The following is a 15782-nucleotide window of genomic DNA, read 5'->3' on the forward strand; positions in this document are numbered from 1 at the left end:
TTTACACTGTTGTGTCAATTTTGTCAATTTTGTGTACTTGTCTAATATTTACATTGCGGTGATTAAGGGACCTTTTCACGTTTTGGTAAATTGACATAATAACAAAAAATGTGTTTCAGATTCGCAAGTATTTGTTGTAGTTATGATATTTGTGAGGGAAAAGTAATACTGAACATTAACCATGCTCTAAAATATCCATTATAGGCATCGTTTGACGATTTAAAAACCTGAAAATTATAAAGCGTTGCAACGCGAAACGCTTGAATAATTTGGAGAGTTCTGTTGATGTTGTTATATTTTGTGACACTACGATGATTGCTTATATAAAGTATAAAATACATCACTCATTGTATGAGCATGGATGGCCGAGTGGTTTAAGCGTTAGATCATTACTCCAGGGGTCAGTGGGTCGAGACCATTTGACGGTTACTTTTTTTTTCTTTCTTTAATTTTGTTCTTGTTCTTGTTTTTTACTGGAGGTTTTTAGCTCCAAATAATTACATTAACCATTATAAAGCATTTAATGACAAACTTCAATACATGCCAAAATCTGTGAAAAGGTTTCGTATAAACGAAAAAAATATATACTATTCCATTTTCACGCTTTTTATTCGCGAGTGTAAGACAAAAGGGTGGTATTTCTTCTGAAAGGGCCAATATCTAAAACGGTATTTTATAGAATAATAAACAGAAATATGACTGTGTATGTCAGTTTTCATGTCGAGTAGCTTATAAATAAATATTAAGGCAATAATTATGAAGCGTCTAAGTTGTTATATGTTCATATTTGATGTAAATTAGCTCCTTTTGTAAAATTTTGATTTTATATATACACACAAGTTGTGATAACTTTTCTTTGCATACAAATAGCGAATATTTATTTTCAAACTGTTTAACAAGTCGTTTTGCCCCACGTTTTCATATTCTAGCGGTTGCGTGCGTTACAAAGGTACCAGTCTATTGTTGTCCACCATACGATAGGTTATCTTAAAGGAGGCCACGTTATTTAAACTGTTTTGTCAATTTTGTTTATTTTGTGTACTTGTGTTACATTTACATTGCGGTGTTTAAACGTTTGGAGTTTGCTATTTACCAGTCTTATGTGTAGCCCTGGACAAATATATACATATAAAACTGGAGTGATGAAACTGACAGTAGCGGTACGTATAGGGTCGCCCTGATAAGTTATAAACGTTAACATGATATGGTGGTATATAAGTCGTCTATGTTATTAAGATCCCGTATTGACGTTGCGAACCTTAATAGACCGATTTATTGACTTCAGTAGCGCTATTAACAACAATTATTCGACATTTATCAGTTTTAAGAGACTTTTTATCCTCGTAAAGTAGCTTCCGATTAGCAGAGTAGAATCAACTTTCATCAGTTGAAATATTGCATTGAAGCGTCATACGTGAATAGATATGAGCCTCGTTCTGGGAACATGGGGCTTGATGCATGTACGCACAAGCTAACAAAGGACGACTCTTTCCACTTTTATGATATTTTCGATTTAAGGATGTCTCTTCTTAGCGAAAATTCAGAGAGGTGGAGAGTGTCGTTTCTTATGAGCCTGTGCATTTAGTCCGGTTTTCTCAAAACGAGGCATATATGTACTGTTAGTAAACAAGTAGCACTTTTCAGGAAACTTAAATTTTACCATGTAGTTATAACATTAATATATTTTTAAATGGCCAATGTTCACAATCTTATTTTATTTCCTTTTTAATATATTTTGATATTTCAGTGTTTTAATGCAGCCGATTTTATTACTGTGTTTCCTGTAATATTCTTTAATTTACATTAACAACGCATCAGTGTATAATCTTTAAATGTATTTAAGTTCGACAATTATTGTATAATATTTTTTGATATTTGAGAGTTTTAATGCACCCAACTTTATTGCTGTATATAAAGTAATCTTCTATAATTTACATTAAAATTTACATTAAAAACGTGTCAGCGCATAATCTGTATATGTATTTAAGTTCGACAACTCGTGCGTAATACAAATTCAAGCATTATAGATTGACTGTGAAATTTGCCAATAAGATGTAACGGTGTGCTACCATATTGTACTATTTATAATTCGTCTCGGTCAAGCGTTCTCGATCAGTTTACAGTATAAGACCCACAGATGCATACCGGTACTCATTTTGTTCAACACGGAACGACCCATATAAGAGGGGATAATAACGTGAAAGTCAAGATGGCGACGTTCATGCCGAGACAGATATTTTTTGCCGTTTTATACCCTTTGTTAATTTTGTTAGGTTGTAAAATAACGCTCACTTTCTAGCCATATCAGTAAAAGGATGGTGAGCGTTTATTTTGTATTAAACTTCGTTATATATTTCGACTTCATTCCCCGCGAATTTTCTTAGTTGAGCTGTAATTAGGTCATCCCACTAAGAAATTTTGCATCGAGTAAAGTCGACATATAGAGCGAATATTTATACGAAATAAACGCTATCTTGCTGATATAGCTGGAAAGTGAGCGGCATTTAAAACATTTATTAAGTAATTAAGGGTATAAAACGGCGAAAAATACTTGCCTCTGCATGATACTTGCCTCTGCATGACCGTCGCCATCTTGACTATCACGTGATTACCCCATCTGAATATTGCAAAATCCATTCACATATCTCCGTACTTAATTGAAAACATTTGTGACGCACCATATTGAACTCGCCTTTTATCCGTCTTTGATCCTTACCATATCTGGTAATCGCAGGTCTTGAATCAAAGTGATTTAACAGATTTGTGGGCGTAGACTAACAACATGTTTAGATCATTTGCACTGACAAATGTTTGTTTGTAGCTAGGATTCAGGTCCAAAGAGTTCGATATGTCACGCACCTTCTTTTAATGAGGTCCAATTGTCTCAGGTTGCTTTGCGTCAAAACATCATATAACGTTCACCCACGTGGATGTCCATTTGCAGTTGATCACATCTTCTTCATGATAAATGTTCTATTTTACAAAACTGTCGTCGCTTCAAAAAGGTAATGGTATTAACATTACGTCGATACACAATAGAGAAGTTTAAATAGTGAAAATAGTGCAAATGTTGTCGCTAAAATGTAATGTGGATGAAGAAGAGCTGTTTAGAAAATAATACTCATAGACTTAAACAATGACAGGCAAAATTTCACACACGTAATAATAATGTGTGCAGGATTTAGTGCATCGAGGACAATTTAATAAAAATTAGACAATTTTTACCAAAGGCTGGAATATATAGTTAAATATGCGATGTCTGTAATTCTAATATAGCACGTGATATCAACATGTACGAATGGTTATACATTGTTTACGTTAAAGCCATTTCTAAAATGTAAAACAAACGCTGTGAAGATACATAGATATTTTGCATCCAAAGAAAATATTACTAGATCTATACCGTAACATATTATAACAATTTGACGTTAAGATATAATCAAAAGTTTGTAACTATTAAATTATCATAACGCAGCCTGAGAAAATGCTATTCTAACCCTAGTGAAAATGAACAGTACATAAACATGCCATTGAAAACTTCACAATAATAGCAGGTCTTCTAGATATTGTTAGTCTAACAACTGTAGAGGGAAAGATTCGCAACATTCTCATAAACAGCTGTCTAAAATGCTTTGATTTGTCCTGCAATTAGCAGTCAATCATTCGTGGCCAGACAGATTTTATCGCCAAAACAGCAACACGCCGGACGGATTTGCATACGGGACGTGTTATTATGGCGATCAAATTTTTAAATGTGACATGCAATTTAGAAACGTTTCGTAGGTACACAAATGCATAGTTGCCTGTATTTACATTTGAAACAATACGTGACTTTCCATACGCAGAACAGAGAAAATTGCAACGCCACATTTGCCATCGTAATTGGACATTTGTTTTTCCTTCTAGTTCTACTCCGATTTTGCGATGCTTTCTGGGATTAAGTTTCTGTTGCGGTTGAGTAGAATGTAAACTTTATCAATCTGTTTAAGTAGTTCTCCTTTTCACGATATAAACAATTAAAATTAAGAAATTGTAAGCATTTATAATAAATTGTGTATAACTATAGTCAAACTTGCTATTTAAGTTTCGAACATGTTTTATTCCGCTCACTTTCCGAAATCTCTAAATCAAAACTGTTCAGCGTTTTATTAAGCAACACTGTTGTTTTAACTGTATGGAAATGTACACTGTAAAATCTTGTTTACAACAAATATGGGGTAAATAAAGTGTGTACACCAATATTGTATTGGTAAGTGGATGCTTTAGTAATAACACCAATGCCAATTCTTTGAAGAGGATTTAACCCTTTCGCCATCAGAAAGTGAAAATGTTTTTTGCAACCAGCATAAAACCAGGGCCCGTGTTTACAAAACGATTTTGCAATCGAAAATCGATTTTAACAGACATCGATTTTCATTTTTGCCTATCAACTACAATGGAAATCCATTTTCAATGACATGCACAATTGATTTTCGATTGCAAAAACTGTTTTGTGAACACGGGGCCACAACAGCCTGCGAGTAACTCGCAGTCTGTTTAGGTTTTATACTGTTTGCTGCTCAGCAGACTCTAAGGGTTGGAAATGAAGCCTTTAAAACTTGAGTATAGTATGAAAAGTATTTAACCCAGTTATGCCTAGTGGACTCTCCCATCCTTCAAAATTGGATCAATTTATTTAAAAAAATAGGGATGTCTATTATATTTATTTCTATATTTAGAATATTTCTTACAGAAATTCCTTTAAGCAAACAGCGCAGACCCTGATGAGACGCAGCATCATGCGGCGTCTCATCTGGGTCTACGCTGTTTGCCAATGCCTTTTTCCTAGACGCTGGGCATACATTGGTTAATTACATTTATCTTTTAAAGTGACTACAAATGGGTCAAAATACGTATCTAAGGGGTAAAGTAAAATGTATATGTGTATCGTTTTAAATGTAGTTTATAGTGTACACTTAATGATCACTTACACCGAATAAAACATGGTTATGATGATGAATTTTTAAAAGCATCTTTGCTTTTGAAATCTACACATATTTATTGATCTTCAACGGATTCTTAGAAAGTCAATCTCTGTAATACGTGTTTCAAAACACGGTAATGTTGTTTGAACATCAATGCGTAGGGAATACGGTATTCAAAATATATGTTGAAATCGTACTCGAAATATATGACCTAAATATATTGAAGCATGGTAGTATATCTCCATAGAAAGCACGGGTGTTTGCAATCGTCATAGGTCTGCATGAGCTGCTGGTCCTCATCTGAGATTATTGTCTTGTCCCCGCCTGATCAAACACGCTGATCGTCAAAGCAAACACATTGTATTAGATAAATCTGCTAGACTTTCGAGATATTGTCGTGGCGGTCTGTCACAGTTTTTGTATTGCAATCAATGCTGTTAGAAAACCAGTACATGTACTGTATTGTCTGTTTCTCTCCATGAACATTTTTCGGCATTTTGGCTATGTGTGTTAGTTTGTTTATATCAAACGATGGATGAAATATAAAATAGTTTTTCTTGTGTTAAAAACGCGTTCACAGTGTGACATATTTAAAGCGCATACGCTTTCTACACACTGTTTTGTGAATGGAAACATGATGAATGATAATGGTAATCAACAAATTACTAGTATCTTATTCAAAACGATTGAATGTTTTGACTAATTATCTAGCCAAGTACAAAAGCTTTTACGCATGCGTTTTCAATTCGTATAATTAAGTAGATGTTTTGTGAACATTTTGTATATCGATATGAACGCATTCCAACTATCGGATTTGGGGAATGCATTTATCAAAGGCCGCCTTATACGGAGAACTGTGCGCTGTAAGACCAGAAAAAATGGAAACGCGATTTAACTTTGAGGAGTCATTTTAAAACAATTACGTGATTAACGAGACCTTATGATTGATTTTCTGACTGCATTGGTAATGTCTTTCAGGGTAGTAAGCCTGGATTTGTGTATTATTAAGATCTTATAATTTCTATGAAGGATGTAAATCTGGGTTTGTATATTATTAAGATATTATACTAATCGAAATGTTATTACATGTGGTGCAATGCTCATGTAATACATATTATAATATTGGAAATAAGTTAGTTAGACCGCACTGAAATGCCTTACAATATAACACACACGATATATACGTTGGTTGCAACTGTATTAAAGCTCGTTGATTGGTTGGCTTGCGTACTGCACGTACGATTGCAAAGACGGGTCAAGTGAGGCGTAAATGACTGCGTGAATGATTCTCGAATTTCGTGGTACATGCCAAACTGAAGGCATCGAGACGTGAGCATTGATATTAGCTAGAGATGTAAGTGTGTGTGCAAATGAGAGAACTGGCGCAGGAGAGAGGGAGAGAGAACGAGTGGGGATTTATTGAAAAAAAAAGGTTACCATGTGGATTTGCGAATGCGCTGTTAACAATGGTTATACATTGACGATGTTTGTAGCAAATTGCGAGCATTTAATTGGCTGTAAAATACAGATTTGTACAGATCTTGATAATACTGGATGATCTTTGATTATAATAACACAACTGTTATCCACGATGATAACGTACAAAGTACAAAGCTTACTTTCATTGTTTATATAGTGTATATGTTCTGATCGAGTGTTGAATCTAAGTGTTTCTTTAGTATAGGATATTAAAGGACTTCTTGCTCTTACGGACAAATACAGAAAATAACACATTATAATTATGCAAGTATGCGATTGTGAGCATATGCACTTAATGTATTGATGGGCAGCAAGCGATTTCATTTGGTCCAATACGCCCCGCGCCGAAATTGGATATAAGGGATATAAAGTGTGGTCAATCAGCATGAAACACTGACGAGAAAGTGAAAGAAAAGACGAGACACAGACAATGCCAACACTCACGATGATACTGTGGTTGTAAGGCAAACATGAAAATATGTGTCGTGGTGACTATAGTTGGAACTGTCTTGGTTGTCATGACATCCCTGGGGATGACTGTGATACCGCCTGCACATCGCCGGAAGACCGTGTATCAATACATACAATACTGGAATAGACTGCGAAAGGTTGGCATTTATAGCTTCTTCGGTCACGATATTGAGGCCTACCATTTACAATATGTAGAAATCAGCTTCAAAATAAGCTGTCTAATGTTGAAATATTCATTTTAAAATCAGCCGATATAATTATTTGTTGTTTTTTTTTCTCTTCTTTAACAACTTTCTTTTAAAATCTTGCATCCGTCTTTTGGTATTATTCATGTTCTTGTGTAATCATTTGATTTCTCCAAATTAACGATCTGGTCGCGTTCTGTAGGAAATGTATTATATCCATATGAACTGGCAATATTTGTTTTATGTTAAGGGCATTTCGTACCGCAGTTGTACAAATACGGATATTGACAATTTATTTTCGTCTCGTACATCAATGTGAAAACAATTATGACATTATCAATAGACGCCCCGTGTATTGTTTTTCACATTTTATATATCACATATTATTGGTATATTTATATATAGGATCTGGCACGAGTTGTCATTTCATACCATATTTTATTAAACGAGTTCCCGAATATTAATAGTAAGCTCGCCACAGGCTCGCTTACTAACAAAATTCCTGGAAGACTTTAATAATATATGGTATGAAATGACAACGAGTGTCAGATCTTTTTTATCACATGATTTTAAATGAGCAAATTAAATATATATTTACGCAAAAATAATGATAAATCCCGAATGTTATTTACATTTCGTGACGTCATTTGACGTTGCAACGTCATTTCAGCAAAATAACAAAATGCGATTGGTCAATCGGAAGAAAACTAAGCCATTGAAAACGCTTATAAAGTATATTAAACATGTGTAAGATAAAAATATTTGTAATGGTTATATTACATGGGAAACAGGGTATGGCCTGTGTTAAAAATGCAATTCCTTTGAGAAGAGATTTATTTTAAAAGTAACCGACGCTTTTTACAGTCATTTTCCGATCCTTCTTTGAAAACGTATGCTCTAACTTTGTTAGTGTTGTAATAATTATCGAGGGGAAAGTACTGTGTAATTTAAATCGATTTTTTTTAAATGTAAAAATATGTGTTATTGTCTTGTAGTTAGTTTTTTCAGCAAACATGATTTGTTATCTGGAACAAATATTGTTTTACCAACTATATAATATGCGTCCAGTACGTATTCCTTCCTATGCACTCCTCGTTATGTATGATTGCATTATATAACAACATTGTATGCATGGTATATGCATGAAACATGGAAGATAATGCAAGCGTCCGAAAACCAACGACGCCATCATGCTCTGAACTGAAGCCAGACCTAAAATTTATACCCAAAATTTCTCACCAGTCCCATACATTTGTTTTTTACACATATGCGCCCAATTCCCCCCTGTAGCATTTATATTATATTTGTCCTTTATAGTGTTACATAACGTCAATTGCTATGTCAGAAACATCGTCAAAGATCGAATACCAAATATATTTTATGTGTAAACATTTAATAAACTAGTAGTTAGAAAGTTTCGCAGATAAGATGTTTTTTTGCAATTAAAATGTATATACATGTATATCAATACAAGAATGCATTCCATTATTCAGTGGAGAATGTGTCTTGTATTACAAATCGCATCTGTAGTACTTGTGTATTTGTGTCGCTTTTGTTGAGTAACACCACACATATGAAAATTAGTCATATGAATTAAAGAATTCAGACAAACTAAAACGAAAACAAAATTCATAGAAATACATTTGATTTCCAAAACGTAAAGCTATTTGTTCCAAAGTATGTATGCTATTATGATTCTATTGTTATTGTGAATTCTGTCTTTAATTCTTGACTGACAAGCGGTTCTTAAAAATAAATGAATAATATAGTAACACAGATTAGCGCTAAGACTTTTCGTAAACAAGTTTATAAAACCGATATGTACAATACGTTGCAAATTAAAATGCTTCAGTTTGATTGGAAAACGCGTACGTTTCAGAATAGTCCATACCACTTGCATATCACGTTTCTTAATCAAGCGTTACTCTTTGGAATGATAAATTCGCAGTGTCTACATATAATATTCTTTAATGATAATTGCTTCGAAGTTTTGATACATTTAAACGCCCTTATATATTAAACAAATGCCAGTATTCACCAGGATTGAGTTTGAACGAAGAAGGATTTAAAATGGCGAAATACATGTTGAACATTATTCCATAAATATCCATTTATATTACTAACCTGTTCATTTTTATGCCCCCGAAAGATGGCATATAGTTTGTTTAACTCTCCGCCTGTCCGTCCGTCTGTCAGTCCGTCAATCAGTCCGTCTGTCCGTCTAAACACTTTCACATTGGTCATAACTTTTGCAATATTGAGGATAGCAACCTGATATTTAGCATGCAGGAGCTGCACATTTTTAGTGGTGAAAGGTCAAGTTCATCCTTCAAGGTCAAAGGTCAAATATATGTCTTCAAAGCGGCGCAGAAGGGGGCATTGTGTTTCTGAGAAACATATCTCTTGTTCTATTTGTTATACTTTTGTACAGAAATAACGACAAATTCATGTGTTCATTTTCATTCAGCTGTAAGTAAAATCGATTCAGGATTCTCTAAAAAGATATAACATAAAGGCCACCAGGAAGCGTTCAGACTCGCTCTTGAAAAAAAGGCTGGAAGTATGAGCGAAAAGTGTCGTCCCTGAATGTTCTGACTGCTCAGGCTTGTTCGGGACGACACTTAACGCATATGCATTAAGGCCGCACAGGCTTATCAGGGACGACACTTTCAAATTTAATGGAATTGTTTTGTTCAAAGGAAGTTTCCCAAAATGCAAAGTCCAGGCGGAAAGTATCGTCTTGAAAAGCCTTTGCGGTGCGGACGGCACAGGCCTATATGGGACGACAATTTACGCACATGCATTATGCCGCGTTTTCCCAGACCATGACTTATAACTGTTTCCAGTTCGCCTCCTTGATAAAGACGTACAACCTGTCACATCACTTCGAAAGACCCGGCATCACGGTGTTCGTACCCGTGTCCTCCTCCAACGATGTCTTCCTTACCGAGGCCGCCTGGTTTGGTTACAACAACAGTGATCGTGCAACCGTGGAAAGCATGCTTCTGTATCACATAGGTGAGTTTTTCCATAGCACGCATGTAAATATATTTCATAGCTGATAGGAAAGTTGTCTTTTACAATAATTAAAAGGGCATTATATGTATACAGCTGGCAACTTCATTCGAATTCCATGATAATGCAGTACTCTTAAATCAGATGCCATTCGATTTGGTTTCAACAGCGATTACAGTACTGTCGAATACATACTTTTGCATCATATACTATTAATATGTTTATCATTTTGGAATACTTATGTCATTTAAAATAAAAAGGCTTATCAAGTTGCATTTATTTCAATGAGATCATTCATGTTAGAAATAAATCGCCGATTTATCGATTTAGATGTGTTTGCTTGGACATTCCTTTAGGTACAAATGTGAATAGTAATTTTAATATGAGCTGTGCTCTGTGAAAATGGGGGTTTAATGCATGTGCGTAAAGTGTTGTCCCAGATAAGCCTGTGTGGTCCGCACAGGCTAATCAGGGACGACACTTTCCGCTTGTATATGTTTCGTTTAAAAGAGAGTCTCTTCCTAGCAAAATTTGAGTTCATGCGGAAAGTGTCGTCCCTGATAAGCCTGTGTGGACTTCACAGGCTTATCTGGGACGACACTTTTCGCATACGCATTAATCCCCTTTTTCACAGAGCGCGGCCCATATATATTGCCGTTTTGTTTAGCAACAATATGAGTGGACACAACACTGACCGTACGCATCTTTAATAACTTTAGGAGTTCATGAAGCTTTAAGATATGTCTCGTGTTTTGTATTAAATAAAAGAATCAGCGTAAATGAATTGTATATGCATGTAATCGTTTTCACTGACGTAATACGTATTTTAAGTACAGCATTAAATCGATTTGTTCCTTCATGATATATGACTTACGTGTATTGTATTTATTTTCCGTTTATCTAAAGAAACAACATATTTATTTTATACTGCATATGATAAGAAGTTAAAGTTAAGTCAGTAACCTTAATACCATCAAACTGATTTTTTTTAATATAAAACATGGTAACGTTTGCTCGATTTAAATTGTGTCATGTTACAACGACCGCGCGAGTATACCGATTCGTATGCCAAAAACGTTTAGTTGTACTCATATTGCAAATTGCAAAGTGTATGTAGAAATTAAATAAATATAGCCACATTAGCCCATTTATGCCTAGCGCCTAGAAAAAAGGCATTGGCAAACAGTGTAGACCCTGATAAGACGCCGCATCAGGGTCTGCGCTGCTTGCTTGAAGGAATTTCTGTAAGAAATATTTTAAATAAAGAAATAAGTATACTAGACATCCCTAATTTTGGAAATAAATTGATCCAATTTAGAAGGATGGGAGAGTCTACTAGGCATAAATGGGTAAAAAACAACTGCACCACAAAAACGCTTGAAGTATAAACCGTACTTAAGCGGTCCGTATAGCTAAAATCAGAACGTGCGCACACATTACAAATATCGACAATAAGTTTGGGATTGCGCTATGAATCAGAACGGGCGCACACATTACACATAGCGACAATTAGTTTGGGATTGCGCTATGAATCAGAACGTGCGCACACATTACAAATATCGACAATAAGTTTGGGAATGCGCTTATGAATCAGAACGTGCGCACACATTACAAATGGCGACAATTAGTTTGGGATTGCGCTATGAATCAGAACATGCGCACACATTACAAATAGCGACAATTAGTTTGGGATTGCGCTTATGAATCAGAACGTGTGCACACATTACAAATAGCGACAATTAGTTTAGGATTGCGCTATGAATCAGAACGTGCGCACACATTACAAATAGCGACAATTAGTTTGGGATTGCGCTATGAATCAGAACGTGCGCACACATTACAAATAGCGACAATTAGTTTGGGATTGCGCTATGAATCAGAACGTGTGCACACATTACAAATAGCGACACTTTGTTTGGGATTGCGCTATGAATCAGAACGTGCGCACACATTACAAATAGCGACAATTAGTTTGGGATTGCGCTTATGAATCAGAACATGCGCATACATTACAAATAGCGACAATTAGTTTGGGATTGCGCTATAAAACAGAACGTGCGCACACATTACAAGTAGCGACAATTAGTTTGGGATTGCGCTATGAATCAGAACGTGCGCACACATTACACATAGCGACAATTAGTTTGGGATTGCGCTTATGAATCAGAACATGCGCACACATTACACATAGCGACAATTAGTTTGGGATTGCGCTATGAATCAGAACGTGCGCACACATTACACATAGCGACAATTAGTTTGGGATTGCGCTTATGAATCAGAACGTGCGCACACATTACACATAGCGACAATTAGTTTGGGATTGCGCTTATGAATCAGAACGTGTGCACACATTACAAGTAGCGACAATTAGTTTGGGATTGCGCTTATTAATCAGAACGTGCGCACACATTACAAATAGCGACACTTAGTTTGGTATTGCGCTTATGAATCAGAACGTGTGCACACATTACAAATAGCGACAATTAGTTTGGGATTGCGCTTATGAATCAGAACGTGTGCACACATTATCAATAGCGAAAATTAGTTTGGGATTGCGCTTATGAATCAGAACGTGCGCACACATTACAAATAGCGACAATTAGTTTGGGATTGCGCTTATGAATCAGAACGTGCGCACACATTACAAATAGCGACAATTAGTTTGGGATTGCGCTTATGAATCAGAACGTGTGCACACATTATCAATAGCGACAATTAGTTTGGGATTGCGCTTATGAATCAGAACGTGCGCACACATTACAAATAGCGACAATTAGTTTGGGATTGCGCTAATGAATCAGAACGTGCGCACACATTACAAATAGCGACAATTAGTTTGGGATTGCGCTATGAATCAGAAGGTGCGCACACATTACAAAAAGCGACAATTAGTTTGGGATTGCGCTATGAATCAGAACGTGCGCACACATTACAAATAGCGACAATTAGTTTGGGATTGCACTTATGAATCAGAAGGTGCGCACACATTACAAATCGCGACAATTAGTTTGGGATTGCGCTATGAATCAGAACATGCGCACACATTACAAATAGCGACAATTAGTTTGGGATTGCGCTATGAATCAGAAGGTGCGCACACATTACAAAAAGCGACAATTAGTTTGGGATTGCGCTTATGAATCAGAACATGCGCACACATTACAAATAGCGACAATTAGTTTGGGATTGCGCTTATGAATCAGAACGTGCGCACACATTACAAATAGCGACAATTAGTTTGGGATTGCGATTATGAATCAGAACGTGCGCACACATTACAAATAGCGACAATTTGTTTGGGATTGCGCTTATGAATCAGAACGTGCGCACACATTACAAATAGCGACAATTTGTTTGGGATTGCGCTTATGAATCAGAACGTGCGCACACATTACAAATAGCGACAATTAGTTTGGTATTGCGATTATGAATCAGAACGTGTGCACACATTACAAATAGCGACAATTAGTTTGGGATTGCGCTATGAATCAGAACGTGCGCACACATTACAAATAGCGACAATTAGTTTGGGATTGCGCTATGAATCAGAACGTGCGCACACATTACAAATAGCGACAATTAGTTTGGGATTGCGCTTATGAATCAGAACGTGCGCACACATTACAAATAGCGACTATTAGTTTGGGATTGCGCTATGAATCAGAACGTGTGCACACATTATAAATAGCGACAATTAGTTTGGTATTGTGCTATGAATCAGAACATGCGCACACATTATATATAGCGACTATTAGTTTGGTATTGCGCTTATGAATCAGAACATGCGCACACATTACAAATAGCGACAATTAGTTTGGGATTGCGCAATGAATCAGAACGTGCGCACACATTACAAATAGCGAAAATTAGTTTGGGATTGCGCTATGAACCAAAACGTGCGCACACATTACAAATAGCGACAATTAGTTTGGGATTGCGCTATGAATCAGAACGTGCGCACACATTACAAATAGCGACTATTAGTTTGGGATTGCGCTTATGAATCAGAACGTGCGCACACATTACAAATAGCGACAATTAGTTTGGGATTGCGCTTATGAATCAGAACGTGTGTACACATTACATATAGCGACAATTAGTTTGGGATTGCGCTTATGAATCAGAACATGCGCATACATTACAAATAGCGACAATTAGTTTGGGATTGCGCTATAAAACAGAACGTGCGCACACATTACAAATAGCGACAATTAGTTTGGGATTGCGCTATGAATCAGAACGTGCGCACACATTACAAATAGCGACAATTAGTTTGGGATTGCGCTTATGAATCAGAACGTGCGCACACATTACAAATAGCGACAATTTGTTTGGGATTGCGCTTATGAATCAGAACGTGCGCACACATTACAAATAGCGACAATTAGTTTGGGATTGCGCTTATGAATCAGAACGTGCGCACACATTACAAATAGCGACAATTAGTTTGGGATTGCGCTTATGAATCAGAACGTGCGCACACATTACAAATAGCGACAATTAGTTTGGGATTGCGCTTATAAATCAGAACGTGCGCACACATTACGAATAGCGACAATTAGTTTGGGATTGCGCTATGAATCAGGACGTGTGCACACATTACAAATAGCGACAATTAGTTTGGGATTGCGCCTATGAATCAGAACTTGCGCACACATTACAAATAGCGACAATTAGTTTGGGATTGCGCTTATGAATCAGAACGTGCGCACACATTACAAATAGCGACAATTAGTTTGGGATTGCGCTTATGAATCAGAACGTGCGCACACATTACGAATAGCGACAATTTGTTTGGGATTGCGCTATGAATCAGAACGTGCGCACACATTACAAAAAGCGACAATTAGTTTGGGATTGCGCTATAAATCAGAACGTGCGCACACATTACAAATAGCGACAATTAGTTTGGGATTGCGCTATAAAACAGAACGTGCGCACACATTACAAATAGCGACAATTAGTTTGGGATTGCGCTTATGAATCAGAACGTGCGCACACATTACAAATAGCGACAATAAGTTTGGGATTGCGATTATGAATCAGAACGTGCGCACACATTACAAATAGCGACAATTAGTTTGGGATTGCGCTATAAATCAGAACGTGCGCACACATTACAAATAGCGACAATTAGTTTGGGATTGCGCTATGAATCAGAACGTGCGCACACATTACAAATAGCGACAATTAGTTTGGGATTGCGCTATGAACCAGAACGTGCGCACACATTACAAATAGCGACAATTAGTTTGGGATTGCGCTATGAACCAGAACGTGCGCACACATTACAAATAGCGACAATTAGTTTGGTATTGCGATTATGAATCAGAACGTGCGCACACATTACAAATAGCGACAATTAGTTTGGGATTGCACTTATGAATCAGAACGTGCGCACACATTTCAAATAGCGACAATTAGTTTGGGATTGTGCTATGAATCAGAACGTGTGCACACATTACAAATAGCGACAATTAGTTTGGGATTGCGCTATGAATCAGAACGTGTACACACATTATCAATAGCGACAATTAGTTTGGGATTGCGCTTATGAATCAGAACGTGCGCACACAATACAAATAGCGACAATTAGTTTGGGATTGCGCTATGAATCAGAACATGCGCACACATTACAAATAGCGACAATTAGTTTGGGATTGCG

At 36.4% G+C, this 15782-nt stretch overlaps 1 protein-coding gene across 1 annotated transcript in view; it reads left to right on the forward strand.

Moving 5' to 3' along the window:
- Positions 1-15782, forward strand: part of LOC127860763 (uncharacterized) — a 101448-nt gene that overhangs the window by 53095 nt on the left and 32571 nt on the right. Inside the window, exon 2 of the mRNA XM_052399041.1 lies at positions 9946-10117. Coding sequence (XP_052255001.1) covers positions 9946-10117 — 172 coding nt within the window. The remainder of the gene's footprint in view (positions 1-9945; positions 10118-15782) is intronic.

Source organism: Dreissena polymorpha, chromosome 15 (assembly GCF_020536995.1).
Source record: "Dreissena polymorpha isolate Duluth1 chromosome 15, UMN_Dpol_1.0, whole genome shotgun sequence".
In the NCBI taxonomy this organism is placed as follows: domain Eukaryota; kingdom Metazoa; phylum Mollusca; class Bivalvia; order Myida; family Dreissenidae; genus Dreissena; species Dreissena polymorpha.